Genomic DNA, 21,771 nt, shown 5'->3' with positions numbered 1-21,771 from the left:
AATAAGAGTGGCAAGAAAGTTAACATCAAAATTAATGATCAGAAAGTAGATGAAGTTAAGGAATACTGCTACCTTGGAAGCAAAGTAACCTATGATGGACAAAGCACGGTGGACACATGAAGCAAACTAGGTCAGGCAAAAAGGCAGACTTCTGTCTACTGGTATCGAACACAGGCCTTTATTTCAGAAAGAAATTGCTGAGAATGTACGTTTGGAGCACAGAAAGGTATGGTAGTAAATCATGGAAAGTGGGTAAAGTGGAAGAGAATAGTATTCAAGCATTTGAGACATGGTGCTACAGAAGAATGTTGAAAATCTGAAATCTAGGGGACTGATGACATAAGTAATGTGGTTCTCTGCAGAACTGGTGAAGAAAGGAACACAAGGAAAACACTGACAAGAAGAAGGGACAGGATGATAGCGCATGTTTTAAGTCATCAGGGAATAACTCCCTGGTACTAGAGGAAAAAAACTGTAGGGAAAGACAAGAGATTGGAATGCATCCAGCAAATAATTGAGGATATAATGTGCAAATGCTACTCTGAATGAAAAGGTTGGCGCTGGAGAGGAATTCGTGATGGCCTGCATCAAACCAGTCAGAAAACTGTTGACTTCAAACACACACACACACACACACACACACACACACACACACACACACACACACAAACCTATACTTATGTATGTACATACAGAAAAATATTCTCTGCTAACCCATCAGTAATAGTAAATAATTAGCGACCTGCCCCAGCTTCACACGCGGGTTTCACAAAATATCTATGGTTGGATGAATTGTCTGGCATAGTGGTATTATGAGGGGTGTTCAGTAAGTAATGCAACACTTTTTTTTCTCAGACAATTGCAGTTTAAAATATGTGGATTTGTTGTGGGACATCATGGAATATTCCTGCTTCTGCCTTTATAGTTTCACGAAGTTCCGACAGGCGGCGGCGCTATACGTAACCTTCAAAATGGTGTCTGTAACAGAGGTGTTTTCCAAGCAGAGAGCTGTCTTTTGAGTTTCCTTTGGTGGAAAACCAGAGCATCACAGATATTCATAGGCACCTGGAGAATGTCTACGGTGTGATGCTGAGTAAGGCATCTGTCATCATCGCAACAAGAATGAGTAAACCTGTCTGATCTCGCACAAGCCGGATGGCCACGTACAGCTGTGACTCCTGCAATGTTGGAATGTGCAGATACTCTCATTCGAACTGATCAACGGTTGACAATGAAGTACCTCGCTACTCAACTGGATGTCTCTCTCAGTAGTGCTGACGCAATCGCCCTCCAGTTGGGGTACTCACGGGGTGCCCTCCGTGTTCCTTGTTGCCTAACAGAAGACTTCATCTGTTTGGTCCTATGAAGGATGCACTCTGTGGGAAGTAGTACGTGGATGATGAGGAGGTTATTGATGCAGCGAGACATTGGCTCTGATGTTGATTAGTAGAGTGATAACATGCAGGCATACAGGCCCTCCCAGTAAGGTGACATAATGCTGTTGCACTGAATCGAGATTAATGTGAAAAATAGGGTTTTGTAGCCAAAAGAGTCTCGAATAATAGGATGTATTGGAATCCTGAATAAAACCATCCTGCATTCAGAAAAAAAACTTGTGTTACATTACTTATTGAATGCCCCTCGTAAATTATACACACAAACATTTCTTATGAAATAGAGTACCTATTAGTGAAAACCATACCAAAATCCTTATAGTAGTTCCTGAGATTAGTCTTCACACACAGACAGAAAAAAGCAGCATGGAACTTTAATCTATATTATTAATAAAACTATAAAAGCATTGTGTATGTCTGTCTGTCTGTTCGAACATGCTAATCTCCAAAAGTACTAGACAAATTTTCATGGGGTTTTCGGAGATAGCTCACGCATAACTTGGAGCACCTTATAGGCTTTGTTTCCTCAAAGTCTGAACACGGAGAAAAAAGATATTGTGGTTTAAAGTCTTATCTAAAACTGCCTGCTCAGCTTAGTAACTCAAATGTTTAATCATCATGGCAAAACACACAAAGAAGAAATAGACGGTGCTGTTAGTTTTGGAGTACACCAAAGAACCAATAGATAACACCGTTCATTTTTTTTCATTCAGTGACAGATGTATTTTCAGAAGTTTATACCAATGACAGAATTAAGCACCACAATCATATCTTTACAAATACAATCTAACAGTGGATTTACTTAGCTAGGATATACAGATTTACTGATTTTGCTTTATGTATTGAACACTTAATGACAGTGCTCTGCTTCTTTCAGTAAGCTTTTACTTACATACTGTGCTAGGAAAAATGAATTTATTAAGTTTGATTTGGCTGCTCAATCATTACACATATTTATTTTGAAACCTCCTGGCACATTAAAACTGCATGCCGCATCAAGAGTCGAACTCGGGACCTTTGCCTTACGTGGGCAAGTGCTCTACCGACTGAGCTATCCAAGCACGACTCATGACTCATCCTCACAGGTTCAATCTGCCAGTACCTCATCTCCTACTATCCAAACTTCACAGAAATTCTTCTGCAAACCTTGCAGAACTAGCACTCCTGGAAGAAAGGATGTGCACAGACAGGGCTTTGCCACAGCCTGGGGATGTTTCCAGAATGATATTCTGGATATTTTGTTTTGTTAAAAAAAATTAAAAATAAAATAAAAAGGCAACTCTTTCTGAATACATGAGCATAGCTAAAAGACTGAGGACCCTGCAGTCTCAAGAATCCAATGAAGATCATGAGGTGAGACTTGCTGTGGCTCCAGAATATCAGGCTTTAACTCTCTATTTGGAAACTCTTTCCAAAATTGATGCACTACGTACCTCTGATCAGGAGTGACATGCATTATCTCCCTCCTCAGAACCCTTCACTCACAGAAGCTTAACATTACTTCTCTCCAATGTAACATCACACAAACAGTAATTTTGACAGGATGTGCCACAGGTGAGCGAGTTTTATACCTAAAATTCCGCTTATCCTAATTTGCTTTATATGTGTATAATTCCTGGTGAGCTTATGTTATGCCACAACCATAAACAAAGCACAATGCCAGCTGATGTGTGTTGTACATGTGGGCGTTATTGTCAGATGATTTTCACATGGAAAGATCTACATGATTCTCTCTAATGCTGGTAAAGCAAACAAGCTCTTCATTCATGTCCCCAATCAAATCACTTCAAACGTTGTATACTAAGAAGCTTTATAAGTCAAAAATAAATTCTGTGCATAGAAAATCTCAGGCACAGCTATAAATAAATACCCAGGCAATGCCGGGTTTCTCAGCTAGTTTATAATACATATAGATAATTATCATGCCTAACCATTGTCTATGTAGCAGAAATGCTGCGAGTCCACTGTTACACTACTCTGCTATATTCCACTTGAGCCTAACAACAGGGACTGATGACCATACAGTTTGGTGTCCCCCCCCCCTCTTTTAAACCAACCAACCTAACAACAGACGTAAGTGATGGGTTTTCTGTTAAATGGGCAGAGGAGGAGACTGGAGACTCAAGTCTCCAAGCTTGCAGGGATGGAAAGTTTGGAAATGACATCATAGGATTGCTGGTGAGTTTAAAGCAAGTTCACAAACATCATTTCTGATCTCTATTTTCTGTCATTATTTCACATGCTGTGGTTGGGAATTCATTGGCAGTGCCTTGCTAATTGATGCCCAAAGCAGAACACAGCATCTAAAGCCTGTCAAATTCGATGTCTGGTTCACAAGGGCAGATGGGAAAGAGCATCCATTCTTGCATGCAACATAGTGGGCTGAGAGTGGATTTTGTAATTGTAATGTTGCTGAACACTTCAAAGAAAACTTGAGTCCCATTTCAAACAGGTACCCGACTCATACAATTATAGTCAGTGGTGACTACAATCTACCCTCAATATGCTGGAAAAATTATACGTTTAAAGACGCCGGCAGGCATAAAATGTCAACTGAAATTGTACCGAATGCTTTTTCAGAAAATTATTTTGAACAATTAGTTCATGAGCCCACTCGAAGCACAAATGGTTGCGAAAGCATACTTGACCTCTTAGCAACAAATCATCCTGGACAAATAGTGAGTACCATGATGAATACAGCGGTTAGTGACCACAAGGCTGTTGCTGCTAGGCTGAATATCGTAACACCTACAACAATCAAAAATAAACGCAACGTATATCTATTTAAATAAGCTGATAAAAATGCTCTTAATGCCTTTTTAAGAGGCAGTCTTCACTCTTTCCAATCTGATCACATAAGCGTAGAAAAGTTGTGGAATGATTTCAAAGAGATAGTATCAACAGAAATTGAGAGATATATACCACATAAACTAATAAGTGATGGTACTGATCCCCCATGGTACACAAAACTGATCAGATTGCTGTTGCAGAAGCAACAAAAAAAGCATGCCAAATTTAAAAGAATGCAAAACCCCCAAGACTGGCAAAGTTTTGCAGAAGTTTGAAATATAGCATGTACTTCAATGCGAGATGCTTTCAATAATCTCCACAATGAAACTCTGCCTCGAGATCTGGCAGAAAACCCAAAGAGATTCTGGTCACACATAAAGCACGCCTGTGGCAAGATGTGATCAATACCATCACTGCACAATAACAATGGTGGGTTGGGTTGTTTTGAGGGAAGAGACCAAACTACGAGGTCATCAATCTCATTGGATTAGGGAAGGAAGTCGGCCGTGCCCTTTCAAAGGAACCATCCCGGCATTTGCCTGGAGTGATTTAGGGAAATCACGGAAAACCTTAATCAGGATGGCCGGACGCGGGATTGAACCTTGTCCTCCCGAATGCGAGTCCAGTGTGCTAACCACTGCGTCACCTCGCTCGGTAACAATGGTGGAGTCACTGATGACAGTGCCACTAAAGCAGAGTTACTAAACACAATTTTCTGAAACTCCTTCACCAAAGAAGATGAAGTAAATGTTCCCGAATTCCAATCAAGAACTGCCAAGATGAGGAACATAGAAATAGATATTCTCATTGCAAAGCATCTTGAATCACTTAATGAAGCCAAGGCCTCCAGTCCAGATTGTATACCAGTCAGGTTCCTCTCAGAGTATGCTGATACAATAGCTCCATATTTAGCAATTATGTACAACCGCTCACTCACAGAAAGATCCGTACCTAAAGACTGGAAAATTCCTCAAGTCACACCAATACCCAAAAAGGGAAGTAGGAGTAATCCGCTGAATTACAGGCCCATATCACTAGCGTCAATTTGCAGTAAGGTTTAAGAACATATACTGTATTCAAACATTATGAAGTACCTCGAAGAAAACGATTTATTGACACATAGTCAGCATGGATTCAGAAAATATCGTTCTTGTGAAACACAACTAGCTCTTTATACTCATGAAGTAATGAGTGCTATCGACAGGGGATGTCAAATTGATACCATATTTTTAGATTTCCAGGGGACTTTCAACACCGTTCCTCACAAGTGTGTTCTAATGAAACTGCTTGCCTATGGAATATCACCTCAGTTGTGTGACTGGATTCGTGATTTCCTGTCAGAGAGGTCACAGTTCATAGTAATGGACGGAAAGTCATTGAGTAAAACAGAATCCAGCATTCCCTATGGAAGGGTTATAGGCCCTCTATTGTTCCTGATCTATATTAATGACATAGGAGACAATCTGAGAAGCCATCTTAGATTATTTGCAGAAGATGCTGTCATTTACCATCTTGTAAAGTCATCAGATGACCAAAATGAATTGCAAAATGATTTAGATAAGATATCTGTATGGTCCGAAAAGTGTCAGTTGACCCTGAATAAACAAAAGTGTGAAGTTATCAACGTGACTACTAAAAGAAATCTGCTAAATTTTGATTACGCGAAAAGTCACACAAATCTGAAGGCTGTAAATTCAACTAAATACTTAGGGAATACAATTACAAATAACCTAAATTGGAATGATCACAAAGATAATGTTGTGGGTAGAGCAAAACAAAGATTGCGATTGATTGCCAGAATACTTAAAAAGTGCAACAGGTCTACTAAGGAGACTGCTTACACCACGCTTGTCTGCCCTATTCTGGAGTATTCCTGTGCGGTGTGGGATCTGCATCACGTGGGACTGACAGGTGACATCAAAAAAGTACAAAGAAGGGCAGCTCATTTTGTATTATCATGAAATACGGGAGATAGTGCTACAGACATGATACGTGAATTGGAGTCGCAATAATTAAAACAAAGGCATTTTTCGTTGTGACGGGATCTTCTCATGAAATTTCATTCACCAGTTTTCTCTTCGGATTGCGAAAACATTCTGTTGGCACCTACCTACATAGGGAGAAATGATCATGACAATAAAATAAGAAAAATTAGAGCTTGAACAGAAAAATTTAAGTGCTTGTTTTCGCCGCATGCCATTCGAGAGTGGAACGGTAGAGAGACTGCTTGAAGGTGGTTCATTGAACCCTCTGCCAGGCACTTTATTGTGAATAGCAGAGTAAGTTAAGCGACTAATCCTGGTCCATCACTGATTTCCATTATGACCTTTATAACACCAGAAGAGATCGGCGATCCCTCTGACAATGTGTCAGTTCCGCTGTAGGCTGCTGCCCAGTGAAATGGAGGCAGGGTTTGTTTCCCTGCACTATACCTTCCCCTGTGGCAATCAAAATTCTAGTCTGTTTACGCTCATGGCCATCTGTGACTATAGCCTATAGTGCCTGCTCTCTGTACTATAGTGATTCGACAACAAAATCTTTAACATTATTTGACGGTGCCTAAATTCTTCCCCTAACATTAAAATCAATTTGCTGATAGTTCAGTTGTACTTCTACCCTAAGAGCCTCATTGGTTCTATCTATATCATTGTCAAGCATGTATCATAGGGCTATGAATGCCCACAAAAGGTCGAAATTAGTAATCTGCACATTTTTTAATCTTCAAATTGGGTGGGAAAAGACAAATAATGTCCAGAAACAGCTTATATTGGAGACACATTCACTTAACTGGTGGGAAAATACTGCTACTTTTGAACAGAACAATCACTTTTGAAAGCTTAAATGCAGCCAAATGAAGAAAACAAAGGTCACTTCAGAAGAAAAAGGTGCTGAAGTTTTTGCAATGGCAAATTTTCCACTCAGTGTTCCCAAACAGCGCTTGTTTTAACAGTCACTTTCAAAGAACTATTGTTTATCTTCACTCATGTAGCATGACAACCTTTTAAATTTGGGCATCTAACCATTTACAAAAAAAATTAATGCAAACTTCGACAAAAATAGACATGAATTTCCCAAAAAAACAGATGTTAATTTTGCCAAAAATAGATGAAACATTTTAGTGGTTCCTAATACCGTCTTCTCAATTTGCAAGTTGGGCTCCCCCCTCCCCCCCCGCCCCCCTCCCCCCCAGCGGCATATTTATGCGATAATACTGTGCCACTGCTGAAGTCTGGAATTCTGTCCGGTCTGGCATACTTCTGTCCAGATGTGACTGGAAAGGGAAACTGAATTCCTACAAGATGCTAAAAAAATATAGTATGCAGAGTGTCTTCTGCCCTCTATCCAACACTTGTTAATTGCTCTCTTAACTCTAAAACAGTACTGGCCTTTGCCAGGCAAGCATGTTGTGGTGTCACCGCCAGACACCACACTTGCTAGGTGGTAGCCTTTTAATCGGTCGCGGTCCATTAGTATACGTCGGACCCGCGTGTCGCCACTGTCAGTAATTGCGGACCGAGCGCCACCACACGGCATGTCTAGAGAGACGTACTAGCACTCGCCCCAGTTGTACAGCCAACGTTGCTAGCCATGGTTCACTGACAATCACGCTCTCATTTGCCGAGATGATAGTTAGCATAGCCTTCAGCCAAGTCATTTGCTACGACCTAGCAAGGCGCCATCACCAAGTATATTGAAATGGAGATTATATCTGTACAAGAGCGATGTTATACAATTATGGATTAAAGTTAAGTATTCCAGAAGCTACGTACTTTTCTTTATAGCATTCATTACGTATCCTGTTTCAGACCTCACGCCAGCCTGCGTGAGTTTAAGCGCGTGCCTTTCGGCTTCCTCTCATTGTGTCTAGTCTGTCTTGTCTAGACACAACACAAGTAATGCATTCCTTAAAATTATAATATGATTTGTGCTGACAAAATAATTTCCATAAATCCAGAACAGTGCCTCAGTGGAAAATGAGACTTTTGTAACATAGAAAGTATGTCATAGGAGACTACTGCATGGCTGAAGGGTATACATTGAATTTCAGTTGTACAAAATTGTTTACTCAGGCAACAAGTTACTGAGACTGAGTTGTATAGAAGTCCACAAGAATTTTCATTTTAGACAATTTAATAAACCAGGACAACAAATCCTATCTTAGCAACATCTGTAATTCTGCCATGACCTACTCACTGCTCAGTACCTCAAGGCTCAGTCAGTCATAAGTGCGGGGAAATGAAAGACAGTCTTATGTAATCTATGGGTGCTCTCTGCTTTAGCACAGATGAACAGTGTGATGAAGCAATGGGAAAACATATAATCCCCGCATACATGCTGTAACACTCAGTATGTCAGATCACTCGATGATAACAGAATGGTACGTCATCGAAGTACCATGTAATTTCTACGATTTAACCTGCCTGTACAACCAGAATCCATTCAGTTTTGAGTATCCTGTTTGGATTTATAAAGTCTTGTAACTAATAATTCCAGTAGCAAAATACTTCACTCTGTTGTCTGAAACTTGCAGAGTTACAATTGCATTTGGTAAACCACAGGAAATGTGATTTATCTTACATCAACCAATTCCTATCAGTTGCTTCAAAAATAATTGTTTGGTTAAACTGTTAACTATTCATTTCAAGTATTAACATTTACGAAACTGTTTTTCAGTGACAATACGTAAGTTATGCAGATGTTCCAAGTTGCAAGCACAACTCTTGAATGACTTTGTGATATTACTTTTCAGTCAATATATCAATATAGCATATAATTCTAACTTATCTGTGCTTATCTTCCATTTTCATGTATAAGTTCATTAGGCTATACTGAAAATATGCATTAATTTATTATATTATTCTATCTAAGGATGATCCCCTCTCTGAACAGTTCACTATTATTGTATAATTTATTTCCAGCCTAGTCCAACATTACAGCACAGTACAAATGGCTCAACAGTATTCTATGATATTATAGCAGACACTCTGAGTGGTAACTATGGTTTGTTTTACATCTTTCCTAAATAATAAATAATTAAAAAACAAAATTCTGTATAAATTAGTTTTCAAGATATCAATGGGATTTTTATTGTCAATATATGTCAAAATCTGCAAGTATATTTTTTTAAAAAATATGAACATATAAAACTATGTTATAAGCTGAATAATATGTGTGACCTCCTGGTGAGAGTGGTGTTGCATCTTTGGTAGACTGTCTTGTAGAGCATCGGGCACAGTTCTGCTTGCACCGGGGACCTTCAGCTGCACTCGTACCATCAGCTAAGAGTCGCACCTCTCCCTCGTAGCCCTTATTACAGAAGAACTTCTTAAAACCTATAAATGCGTCAAATGTATTAATTTATAGACATTTGAGAGAGCATCTCACACAATAATACAATTAAAAACTATGTTTTATGCAATTTCTGTGACTGTCTATCTTTTGGCAACACTCCATTGAAATAAAGTTTAACAAATAAAATATGCATTATCATAAATATTCAACATGCTATTTTCATATTTTTTTCAAATTGTCTTATTTTTTGCAACTGTCCTGCATGTTTTTCACCCTTGATTCAGGATGTCAACAAACCGAGTGATTCTAAATGCCCATATTTGTTTCTGAAATGTAGTCACATAGAAATAGGGTAAAAAATTATTCATTTACTTTGTGCTGTCGTTTAACATTCTACAGTGACCATTTCAAGCGACACAGAAGACCGACAACAACACACTTTTAGCAGTAACTGTAGAATACGGTTCAGCTATTGTCCGTAGAGCTGTGACTTACAATGTTAAGTTCATTCAGAAAAAAATGATAATTTTTTTAGAAACGTCGTGTCTTCAGCCATATAATCGAGCTACTATGATTCAGTGAAATTATAAAACTGTTGAAGTTGCAGCTTAGGGTCACGATTTAATAATCATTTCATTCTAGAGAGCTGCAGGTCACTGACAGTATCTGTCAGACGTGTCCGAAAGAACAGATACCCTCTTCATATAGCATGTACGAGTGACTAAGTGCAAGGTACACTTTGAATGCGACAGTCCAGTGCTGAATGCAGCAAAACATTTGACTGTCAAACGCAAATAGTACCTTACACTTAGCCAGTCATTCAAGCAATGTGGCCAGCTTACACACGATTTGGTGTTATGGTAGGACTTATGTGGATGGATTGATAAAGGACTAAGGTCTAAAACTGGTTGCCATGTGCATAAAAACAACTTCTGTGCAACTTTGACAGTTTTGTAATTTCATTGCAAATTAATGTGTAAATATCACTACATGCTGAACATTTAGAGAGACAGACAGAGAGAGAGAGAGAGAGAGAGAGAGAGAGAGAGAGAGAGAGACAGGGGGGGAGGGGAGCTCATAACAAACATATTTGATATAGTGAAAGAGTGGTCTATGGTTTAAAGCATGTTACAGCACTGGTAAACTGTAGGTGTGCCAACGCGAAACTGACAAACGTAACTCATATAATTAATTACATTTCAGCAAGATCTTATGAGGAGCTTCAGAAGCCTGATCAGTCTATCCAATGCATTATCCAGCATGTTGGTTGGGACATGTCAACTGTGAATGAATGTTGGTACTGATTGTCCAAGGAAGGAGCACACATTTTGTCATCATCATTCTGGACAACAGCAGTACACAGATTCACATCTAGATCATTGTGTCAAATGTGCAGCCACTGTTGATTACATGGTGATCAATGGGCAAATTAGAACCAATATTCAATTCTGAGTATTAACTAGGACCATCAGGAACAATTTTCTAGATGCTGGACAACAAACAATGATGCAGCTCATAAGGCTTCTTCTCAATGTTCATTATCCTACAGCCAATGGTTATACAAAAGATAAAACTGGAAGGATAAAGTTGCAAAGTTGCGTTTAGTGATGAGAGCAGACTACACTTTGATATGGGTGATGATTGTTAGTGAGTGCAATGTCAACCAGGAGATAATCAACTACTGGAATGTATTAGGTGAGAACATACAGGACAAAGGGTCATGGTGTGGGGAACTTGTGATGCTGCTGATGTGCAAGTCTCATTTGAGTTCCTCTTTTATCCATAGTTGACAATGACATAGTAAATAATACCAGGAAATTTTCACTGATGTACATGACACTGCACATGTTGAAAGTACTTCCAACAGGTATTTATTTTAATGCAGGCACTGAAATGATTATAATAATCTTACAGTTTAACTTAGCACAGTGTTTGTATTAAATAGTAGGATCAAACTTACACTGATTTGCACTGGATCTGCATAAGCATAATTCAATGAGTGGCAAGTTTCATGATTAACACAGGTTCCTCTCATGTTTCCTAGCTTCCATTCACTTTCTCATTGTCCAAACACTTATTTTGTAGGTTCAACATGTAGATGTATAGTTTACAAATTAAATAAACATTATTTTATTACATTTTCAATAAAACCACAGTAAACAGGAGTTGCAGGTGAGTCATTCCATGTTAGTTCAACCAGGGGCTCCAGCTCATAGTTTCAGATTTGACTGAAATTCAGTACACTTATGTACAAAGTACTGGTTTCCCCTGCCAATTAGATCCAGAATTATGACTTCTGAAAGAAGATGGCGTGACCCGGAAATGGCAACCTGCATCTGGCAATCTATCTTCAGACCCAACTTCAGGTTTTAATAACTTTGGAACTATTCCGCACAGTCCAGTGAAATATTTACATCCCAGTAACATCCATTTAGAGAACACACTCCATGAATCAAAACACCAACAACATATTTCTGAGGGAAAATAAAAAATTCCAAAATGTGATTAAAAAAATGTAATATGTAAAAAGGTACATATGCCAAATATAATTCACTCAAAAAGGGTATAAATTTTTTTGTGGTAAGCTTAATGTGGCCTAAACACACACAGAACTCATCATGCCCATATCAGTCACAAAAACTGTGTTACATGCACACAAAAATACAAAAATTTGAAAAATTACCTGAAAAACATGGATTTTCGAAGTGTGGTAACACAAAAGGGACAAGTGGTATCCAAGCCAAATTTCACACACTGCATAAGTAGACCATAATGATATATCTCTCAAAATTTCAGCATGTTATTGCAAGACATTTGTGTATAATGGAAGTTGACCCTAAGCTGTATTTGGTGATGTGGCCATTGTTCCAGAACACAATTTTGTAAAAACATATCGTAAACTGTTCTGCCTCTTTTTATCCTCTCCCAAAACTGTTTAATCACTAAGCAACAACATATAGACAGATTAATACAACCTATAATTAATGTTTACTGCACCTTAACTGCTAAAAACCAGTCGATTGTGCTTCAAACAGTTCTCCCACACTTTAGCTACTGTACTCTGTACATTTAGTGGCAAATTGTACTGTCTTTCTGACACTGAGGTAGGAACTGGAACTGTCATAAGAATATGTTCAAAAGGAATCCAACACCTGTCTGCCAAACGTGGCCAATGAAATGATCTTGCTGGTCCTGCTGGTGCCATGAAGTTCACAAATACATCACCTTCTGCTTCACAGCACTCTGCAACACATCCTAAGTACCATTTGTCATCATAAACAGCAATAACATAGCAACCTGGTCATATGTTGCTGCTTTTGCTTCTGAATCCTGAGTCAGACACACTGTGAAGACACATGTTGTGCATGAATCTATAGTTATAACTCGACAGTCTGCTCATCTGCACATTATCAGAGTCCGCTGGAGAAAAGTAATGATGGCTCCTTGTGCCTGCAACAGTTTTAACATGTTCTAGTCTGCTTTTTAGCAACTCTTCGAGTGATTTCACCTCATCTTTTGAAACATAGAATGATTGTATGCTAGAGATGTTTTTCTGTACCCAGGTAAATAATTGAAGAGGTTTTGGAATGTGACCTTATGTAGGGTGGTGCAGACTAGCTCATGATACCACGCACTTAATGGTAGCACCAATACCATCACATACATTTTTACCATGACTTCTTGTGAAAAAATTCCATTCTGCGTGAATCTGAAAATCATGGTAATGCATGCATAAATTTTTGAGATTTTTACAGATTTTGTACTGACTAGCTGCCCCATCACTGAAGTATTTCGCAAAATGTATGTGAGGCAGCTTGTTTTTCACATATGCCATGACAGAGCGAATCTGGGCATGAACTGCAATAGCATCATGAATTGAACAGTCACTAAAAAGGCACAGGTTCATGACAGACACATCACCTGATTCACCTCTATAGTAAATCGCAAATGGCTGTAGAGTTGTTTGACTGTTGTCCCAATGACATCCTTGGATGGCATCTTGAACTATAAATGCATAATTTTCAGAAAAGTCTAGTATTACTATAATTTTATCTTGTTTTGAATTATGCTTACAAAACTGGAGATAAGCCGATTGTGCTGTTGCTGTGAAGCTGTGTGTGGTCAGTTTGTCCTATTTTTTGACAACACATTTCAACAAAATCTTCCACTGTACTTCACTTTGTTTCAAGACTTGTGCAATCCATGTGTGTCTATTGTTTATAAGAAACAAGTTCATCATCATCCATAAGGAGTTCACCATACAGTTTGTTATTCATGTGTTCTGCAAGATTTGCCTTACCAGGACACTTTTCACACCTGTGTATCATGCACTGGTAGGAACTGATGTCCCACACTAGCAGCTTCATTGCACCTTTGTAATCCAGACCACAATCCTTTATAGCAGCAAACATCAGCTTAGCATTTTGATGGGTCTCACATACACAAACATTGTGTGTGCCCCTTGCACTTACATTTACATTTACATTTATACTCTGCAAGCCACCCAACGGTGTGTGGCGGAGGGCACTTTACGTGCCACTGTCATTACCTCCCTTTCCTGTTCCAGTCGCGTATGGTTTGGGGGAAGAACGACTGTCTGAAAGCCTCCGTGCGTGCTCTAATCTCTCTAATTTTACATTCGTGATCTCCTCTGGAGGTATAAGTAGGGGGAAGCAATATATTCAATACCTCATCCAGAAACGCACCCTCTCGAAACCTGGACAGCAAGCTACACCGCGATGCAGAGCGCCTCTCTTGCAGAGTCTGCCACTTGAGTTTATTAAACATCTCCATAACGCTATCACGGTTACCAAATAACCCTGTGACGAAACGCGCCGCTCTTCTTTGGATCTTCTCTATCTCCTCCGTCAGACCGATCTGATACGGATCCCACACTGATGAGCAATACTCAAGTATAGGTCGAACGAGTGTTTTGTAAGCCACCTCCTTTGTTGATGGACTACATTTTCTAAGCACTCTCCCAATGAATCTCAACCTGGTACCCGCCTTACCAACAATTAATTTTATATGATCATTCCACTTCAAATCGTTCCACACGCATACTCCCAGATATTTTACAGAAGTAACTGCTACCAGTGTTTTTTCCGCTATCATATAATCATACAATAAAGGATCCTTCTTTCTATGTATTCGCAATACATTACATTTGTCTATGTTAAGGGTCAGTTGCCACTCCCTGCACCAAGTGCCTATCCGCTGCAGATCTTCCTGCATTTCGCTACAATTTTCTAATGCTGCAACTTCTCTGTATACTACAGCATCATCCGCGAAAAGCCGCATGGAACTTCCGACACTATCTACTAGGTCATTTATATATATTGTGAAAAGCAATGGTCCCATAACACTCCCCTGTGGCACACCAGAGGTTACTTTAACGTCTGTAGACGTCTCTCCATTGATAACAACATGCTGTGTTCTGTTTGCCAAAAACTCTTCAATCCAGCCACACAGCTGGTCTGATATTCCGTAGGCTCTTACTTTGTTTATCAGGCGACAGTGCGGAACTGTATCGAACGCCTTCCGCAAGTCAAGAAAAATAGCATCTACCTGGGAGCCTGTATCTAATATTTTCTGGGTCTCATGAACAAATAAAGCGAGTTGGGTCTCACACGATCGCTGTTTCCGGAATCCATGTTGATTCCTACATAGTAGATTCTGGGTTTCCAAAAACGACATGATAATCGAGCAAAAAACATGTTCTAAAATTCTACAACAGATCCACGTCAGAGATATAGGTCTATAGTTTTGCGCATCTGCTCGACGACCCTTCTTGAAGACTGGGACTATCTGTGCTCTTTTCCAATCATTTGGAACCCTCCGTTCCTCTAGAGACTTGCGGTACACGGCTGTTAGAAGGGGGGCAAGTTCTTTCACGTACTCTGTGTAGAATCGAATTGGTATCCCGTCAGGTCCAGTGGACTTTCCTCTATTGAGTGATTCCAGTTGCTTTTCTATTCCTTGGACACTTATTTCGATGTCAGCCATTTTTTCGTTTGTGCGAGGATTTAGAGAAGGAACTGCAGTGCGGTCTTCCTCTGTGAAACAGCTTTGGAAAAAGGTGTTTAGTATTTCAGCTTTACGAGTGTCATCCTCTGTTTCAATGCCATCATCATCCCGTAGTGTCTGGATATGCTGTTTTGAGCCACTTACTGATTTAACGTAAGACCAGAACTTCCTAGGATTTTCTGTCAAGTCGGTACATAGAGTTTTACTTTCGAATTCACTGAACGCTTCACGCATAGCCCTCCTTATGCTAACTTTGACATCGTTTAGCTTCTGTTTGTCTGAGAGGTTTTGGCTGCGTATAAACTTGGAGTGGAGCTCTCTTTGCTTTCGCAGTAGTTTCCTAACTTTGTTGTTGTACCGCGGGGGGTTTTTCCCGTCCCTCACAGTTTTACTCGGCACGTACCTGTCTAAAACGCATTTTACGATTGCCTTGAACTTTTTCCATAAACACTCAACATTGTCAGTGTCGGAACAGAAATTTTCGTTTTGATCTGTTAGGTAGTCTGAAATCTGCCTTCTGTTACTCTTGTTAAACAGATAAACCTTCCTCCCTTTTTTTATATTCTTATTAACTTCCATATTCAGGGATGCTGCAACGGCCTTATGATCACTGATTCCCTGTTCTGTACATACAGAGTCGAAAAGTTCGGGTCTGTTTGTTATCAGTAGGTCCAAGATGTTATCTCCACGAGTCGGTTCTCTGTTTAATTGCTCGAGGTAATTTTCGGATAGTGCACTCAGTATAATGTCACTCGATGCTCTGTCCCTACCACCCGTCCTAAACATCTGAGTGTCCCAGTCTATATCTGGTAAATTGAAATCTCCACCTAAGACTATAACATGCTGAGAAAATTTATGTGAAATGTATTCCAAATTTTCTCTCAGTTGTTCTGCCACTAATGCTGCTGAGTCGGGAGGTCAGTAAAAGGAGCCAATTATTAACCTAGTTCGGTTGTTGAGTGTAACCTCCACCCATAATAATTCACAGGAACTATCCACTTCTACTTCACTACAGGATAAACTACTACTAACGGCGACGAACACTCCACCACCGGTTGCATGCAATCTATCCTTTCTAAACACCGTCTGTACCTTTGTAAAAATTTCGGCAGAATTTATCTCTGGCTTAAGCCAGCTTTCTGTACCTATAACGATTTCAGCTTCGGTGGTTTCTATCAGCACTTGAAGTTCTGGTACTTTACCAACGCAGCTTCGACAGTTGACAATTACAATACCGATTGCTGCTTGGTCCCCGCATGTCCTGACTTTGCCCCGCACCCGTTGAGGCTGTTGCCCTTTCTGTACTTGCCCAAGGCCATCTAACCTAAAAAACCGCCCAGCCCACGCCACACAACCCCTGCTACCCGTGTAGCCGCTTGTTGCGTGTAGTGGACTCCTGACCTATCCAGCGGAACCCGAAACCCCACCACCCTATGGCGCAAGTCGAGGAATCTGCAGCCCACACGGTCGCAGAACCGTCTCAGCCTCTGATTCAGACCCTCCACTCGGCTCTGTACCAAAGGTCCGCAGTCAGTCCTGTCAACGATGCTGCAGATGGTGAGCTCTGCTTTCATCCCGCTAGCGAGACTGGCAGTCTTCACCAAATCAGATAGCCGCCGGAAGCCAGAGAGGATTTCCTCCGATCCATAGCGACATACATCATTGGTGCCGACATGAGCGACCACCTGCAGATGGGTGCACCCTGTACCCTTCATGGCATACGGAAGGACCCTTTCCACATCTGGAATGACTCCCCCCGGTATGCACACGGAGTGCACATTGGTTTTCTTCCCCTCTCTTGCTGCCATTTCCCTAAGGGGCCCCATTACGCGCCTGACGTTGGAGCTCCCAACTACCAGTAAGCCCACCCTCTGCGACTGCCCGGATCTTGCAGACTGAGGGGCAACCTCTGGAACAGGACAAGCAGCCATGTCAGGCCGAAGATCAGTATCAGCCTGAGACAGAGCCTGAAACCGGTTCGTCAGACAAACTGGAGAGGCTTTCCGTTCAGCCCTCCGGAATGTCTTTCGCCCCCTGCCACACCTTGAGATGACCTCCCACTCTACCACAGGTGAGGGATCAGCCTCAATGCGGGCAGTATCCCGGGCAACCACAGTCTTAGTCCGATCAGGGGATGTGTGGGACGAGCTGGCCGTCCCCGACAAACCCCCATCCGGACCCCCACAGTGATGCCCATTGGCAACAGCCTCAAGCTGTGTGACCGAAGCCAACACTGCCTGAAGCTGGGAGCGAAGGGATGCCAACTCAGCCTGCATCCGAACACAGCAGTTGCAGTCCCTATTCATGCTAAAAACTGGTTTGCAAAGAACGTCTGAACTAATCTACAGAGAGCGAAAACAAATCAACAAAATTTAAACGGTTATTAAAATACAAGATTGCCTAGTAAATGCAGTAATGCTGCTACTTGCGCACTGCTGACATTGCTCGGCGGCGGAAGGAGACTACGCGAATTTACACTATTCAGGTACTAAAACGCGATGCTACAACTCTCAAATACTATAATACGCCCGAAATTTATGAATTAAACAATGCAAGTACCAAAAACACGCAAAGAAATTAAGAATTAAACTATGTAACAAATGAGTGAGCTAGGAGTATACGACTTGCTGCTGCAGCTGCTTATCCAACGGCGGCATCCTTTTACAGGCACAACCCATTTTGGCTGAAGACTGAAAAAAGATGATAAAGCTACTTTGGTATTGGGATACTTTTCCTTGAATTCTACATATAGTTCTGATATGCTGCATAGCAACAGTCTTTTTGCATCTGTACATGTACATTTCCCATTTTCACCGTTACATAGTCTTTAATTCCAGGCATTATTCGGCTGTAGTCATTATTTTCATAAAACTCTGACACCAGCAACTTTATTTCTGAACTCAATTGCTTACCCTGAGCCTGCTGAAGTTGTGGAAGCACTCCTTGGGTTGCTTTTATTTTCCTAGCTTTCTTTACCATATATGTAGAAACATTGAATTCCTTTGAAGTGTAGTCAATAGACCAGCTGGAAGATGCAAGGGTAAGAATAGCTACTTTTTTCTGGCGTCTGGATATGGCACATTTTTCTTTCAAATCATGCACAATTTTGTCCAAATCAGAGCATTTCTGGCATTATTTCTGTTCCTTTGGAGCAGATAGTTCTTCCTCTTCCACCATTAGTGTGTCAGCTATTTTGTGTTTTAATTCCATTTGAGCTTCTCGTAGTTTTCTTCTACCATAGCTGGGCCTGTCTCTTTTCCAAACTTTGTGTGTCTTCATGGGAGTCAAACCAAGAGCAGTCACTGAAGTATTTAATTGCTCATCCGCTGTGGTTGTAGGTGGCTGATACTCTTCATCACTGTCATGTAAATTATCAGAATAGTCTTCATTTTTTAGCAGTGTAACACACCTGGAACATAACCTTTGTCCTGGTTTCATGTTAAGTCCCATGCACTGGTTCACTTTCAATACTGATTTTATATCAATTTCTCTGAGGCTACACACCACTGTCTTCTTATGAATCCGAAATGGATCAAAACAACTTCTTTGTAGGAAAGAATACTTATCCAGAAACACTTTCATATGATGATAACAAACACTAAAGTTTCCTGGAACTGTACTTCTTGTGCCCACAGGGTGTATCCCAGATCTCCATAGCAATAAATCTTGGTCCGATTCATCCAGATCATACAGTACAAATCGAATGCCACATTTTGTTCCACATGTTGTTTTATGACATTCAGATGCTTGTGCTCTACCAATACTGCAACTTGTTTGAACAAAAGCACCGCTAGTACACTCTTCTACCTCCATACTGACTTTCCACAACAGTACTGACCAGTCTGAACTAGAATCTTAAAAACATGAGTAACCTGTAAATGTTGCTTGTTTCCTTCGTTATTCCTGCCTAACAATGACTCATTCTGTCCCTGTAAACTACCATTGTTTAACTTTCTGTTGCCTAATGGTTCCCAACAATTGCTGTAGCTTTATCTGAAACAAGCTGTCTGCATCATCGCTATTACTTGCTAAATCGTGTTAAAAGAAACGTAACCAAATACATCTCTGTCAACTTTTATTGTACACAAATGCCTTGCAATAACAAGTTGAAATTTTGCCACATATTATATTATGGTCTACTTCTGCTGTGTTTGAAATTTGGCTTGGATATCACTTGTCGCTTTTGTGCTACCACACTTAGAAAATCCATGTTTTTCAGGTAATTTTTCAGATTTTTGTATTTTCGTGTGCATGTAACTCTGTTTGTGTGACTGATAGGGGCATGATGAGTTCTGTGTGTGTTTAGGCCACATTAAGCTTACCACAAAAAAATTTATACCCTTTTTGAGTGAATTATATTTGGCATAGAGGGCACCTACAGTATGTACCATTTAACATATTACATTTTTTTAATCACATTTTGGAATTTTTTATTTTCCCTCAGAAATATGTTGTTGGTGTTTTGATTCATACAGTGTGTTCTCTAAGTGGATGTTACTGGGTTGTAAAAATTTCACTGGACTGTGCGGAATAGTTCCAAAGATATTAAGACCTGAAATTGGGTCTGAAGATAGATTGCCAGATGCGGGTTGCAGTTTCAGGGTCACACCACCTTTTTTCACAAGCCATAATTCTGGAACTAATTGGCAGGGGAACTTAAAATTTTGTACATGAGTGTTCCACACTTGGTAGCATTGGTATGCTAAATTTCAGCGAAATCTGAAACTATCAGCTGGAACATTTTGTCAAATTGGTTGAATTGACATGGAATGACCCAGGTAATATTTATATGCGTTCAGAAATGAAGTTACCTTGTTTTGATCTTGGCTCAATATTCTTTAACTAGCTGTTATCTTGCTTGGGATCTATTTCTGTGAGAAAATTTTTGGTGGAAAAACTTGTCCTAAATTTGCTACTAAAATCTGTGAAGTTTAGTCCAGAATAAAATTTTGTGATTCAAATACTCAAGTATCTATCTAAATCATTTGCCTAGGAAACACATACATTTTTAGAAATGGAATGATCAGTGTTACTAGGTGGTAACACCGGACTTTTGAAGTAATATATTTTACAAATTGCACAATGTCACATTTATTACACAACAAATCATTTTTGATCACATTATTTCCTAAACTACAAACATCTGAATAAGGTAAAAGTGTCCTTTTCATGCATGAAAATATGGGATTTAAAATAAGACGTATCAATTCTTCCCCATAAAATTATTAATGGGTCCAAAATTTTGATTATACATGGTCTTACTAAATCTTAGATACTGCATATTTCTTTAAAAAAAAGGTTCCATAAAGAATATCAGTACTGTGATAATGAACCAAATGTAAATCTGACTTCAAACAATAAGTCTTAAAAAATATAGCTCATAAATGAATTTTGAAAGGTAAGAAAAGGAAAATGGTATTTTTATGTTAGCAGTGATATCAGGGGAAGTGCATATGTCTAAAATTGCTACATTTCAAGCTATAGCCTACAATGACATACACCTATGTTGTTAGTTGAGGGACACTTAACAATGAAAAACAGATTTAGAACATCATCCAGCCTAATGGTTTCGCATTCCTACAGCGTCAAGGAGGTGTGCTTTTCCAACACAACAAAACCTGTACACACACTTCTCACATTGCCCAACATTGTTCCCAAGGTGTTCAGCTCCCACAGCATGTACAATCATCAGACTTGTTCTCACTAAACATGTGTGGGACCTAATGGGTTTACATCTGTTCTAGTCTGTGTTACTGGCAAATTCCCTTGACCAAAAATCAACTGGTATAGCACAGAGCAACAGTTCAATGATTGTCTCTTTGTATAATTTTAGGGTTGTGCTGTACGCAGTGGAGACAGTGCAAGATGCCAGACTGTTATCCATGACGTTTGTTCATAGATGTATGACCCTGGGAATAACATCATATACAGTGCACGGTATCATACGTGAATAAAGCACTATCTGGAGGATCTCCGGATCATTGTCCTGATCCTAAGGTTCCAGTAAATTTCCTTAAAAGGCACATAATCTGAAAGCACTCCTTCCCAATCCACCACTCACAAAACCATCAACTTTAAAGGCAGACCCGAACGTGTTGCTGCTTACGTCACATACCAGTTAACATGCTGGAAGTGGAAACTTTCTTCCCAATATTTGTTTTCATGCCGCATCCCTCCTGAACTATCCCCCTGCCCTATCTCCTGCCTTCCTTCCATTCTGCAGGTCTGTCTTCTGTCTCCGTTTCCCTCTCTTTCTCCTACTCAGTCT

General features: G+C 40.0%; 1 protein-coding gene across 1 annotated transcript in view; it reads right to left on the bottom strand.

Moving 5' to 3' along the window:
• The window catches only part of LOC124555283 (ceramide kinase), a 275,041-nt gene that overhangs the window by 35,056 nt on the left and 218,214 nt on the right, over positions 1 to 21,771 (bottom strand). The window contains exon 6 of the mRNA XM_047129158.1: positions 9,362 to 9,517. Within this exon, the coding sequence (XP_046985114.1) occupies positions 9,362 to 9,517 (156 nt within the window). The remainder of the gene's footprint in view (positions 1 to 9,361; positions 9,518 to 21,771) is intronic.

This window comes from Schistocerca americana, chromosome X (assembly GCF_021461395.2).
Source record: "Schistocerca americana isolate TAMUIC-IGC-003095 chromosome X, iqSchAmer2.1, whole genome shotgun sequence".
In the NCBI taxonomy this organism is placed as follows: Eukaryota; Metazoa; Arthropoda; class Insecta; order Orthoptera; family Acrididae; genus Schistocerca; species Schistocerca americana.
Note: the sequence above shows the minus strand (reverse complement) of the source record. Positions and strands in the feature narration are given on the sequence as shown.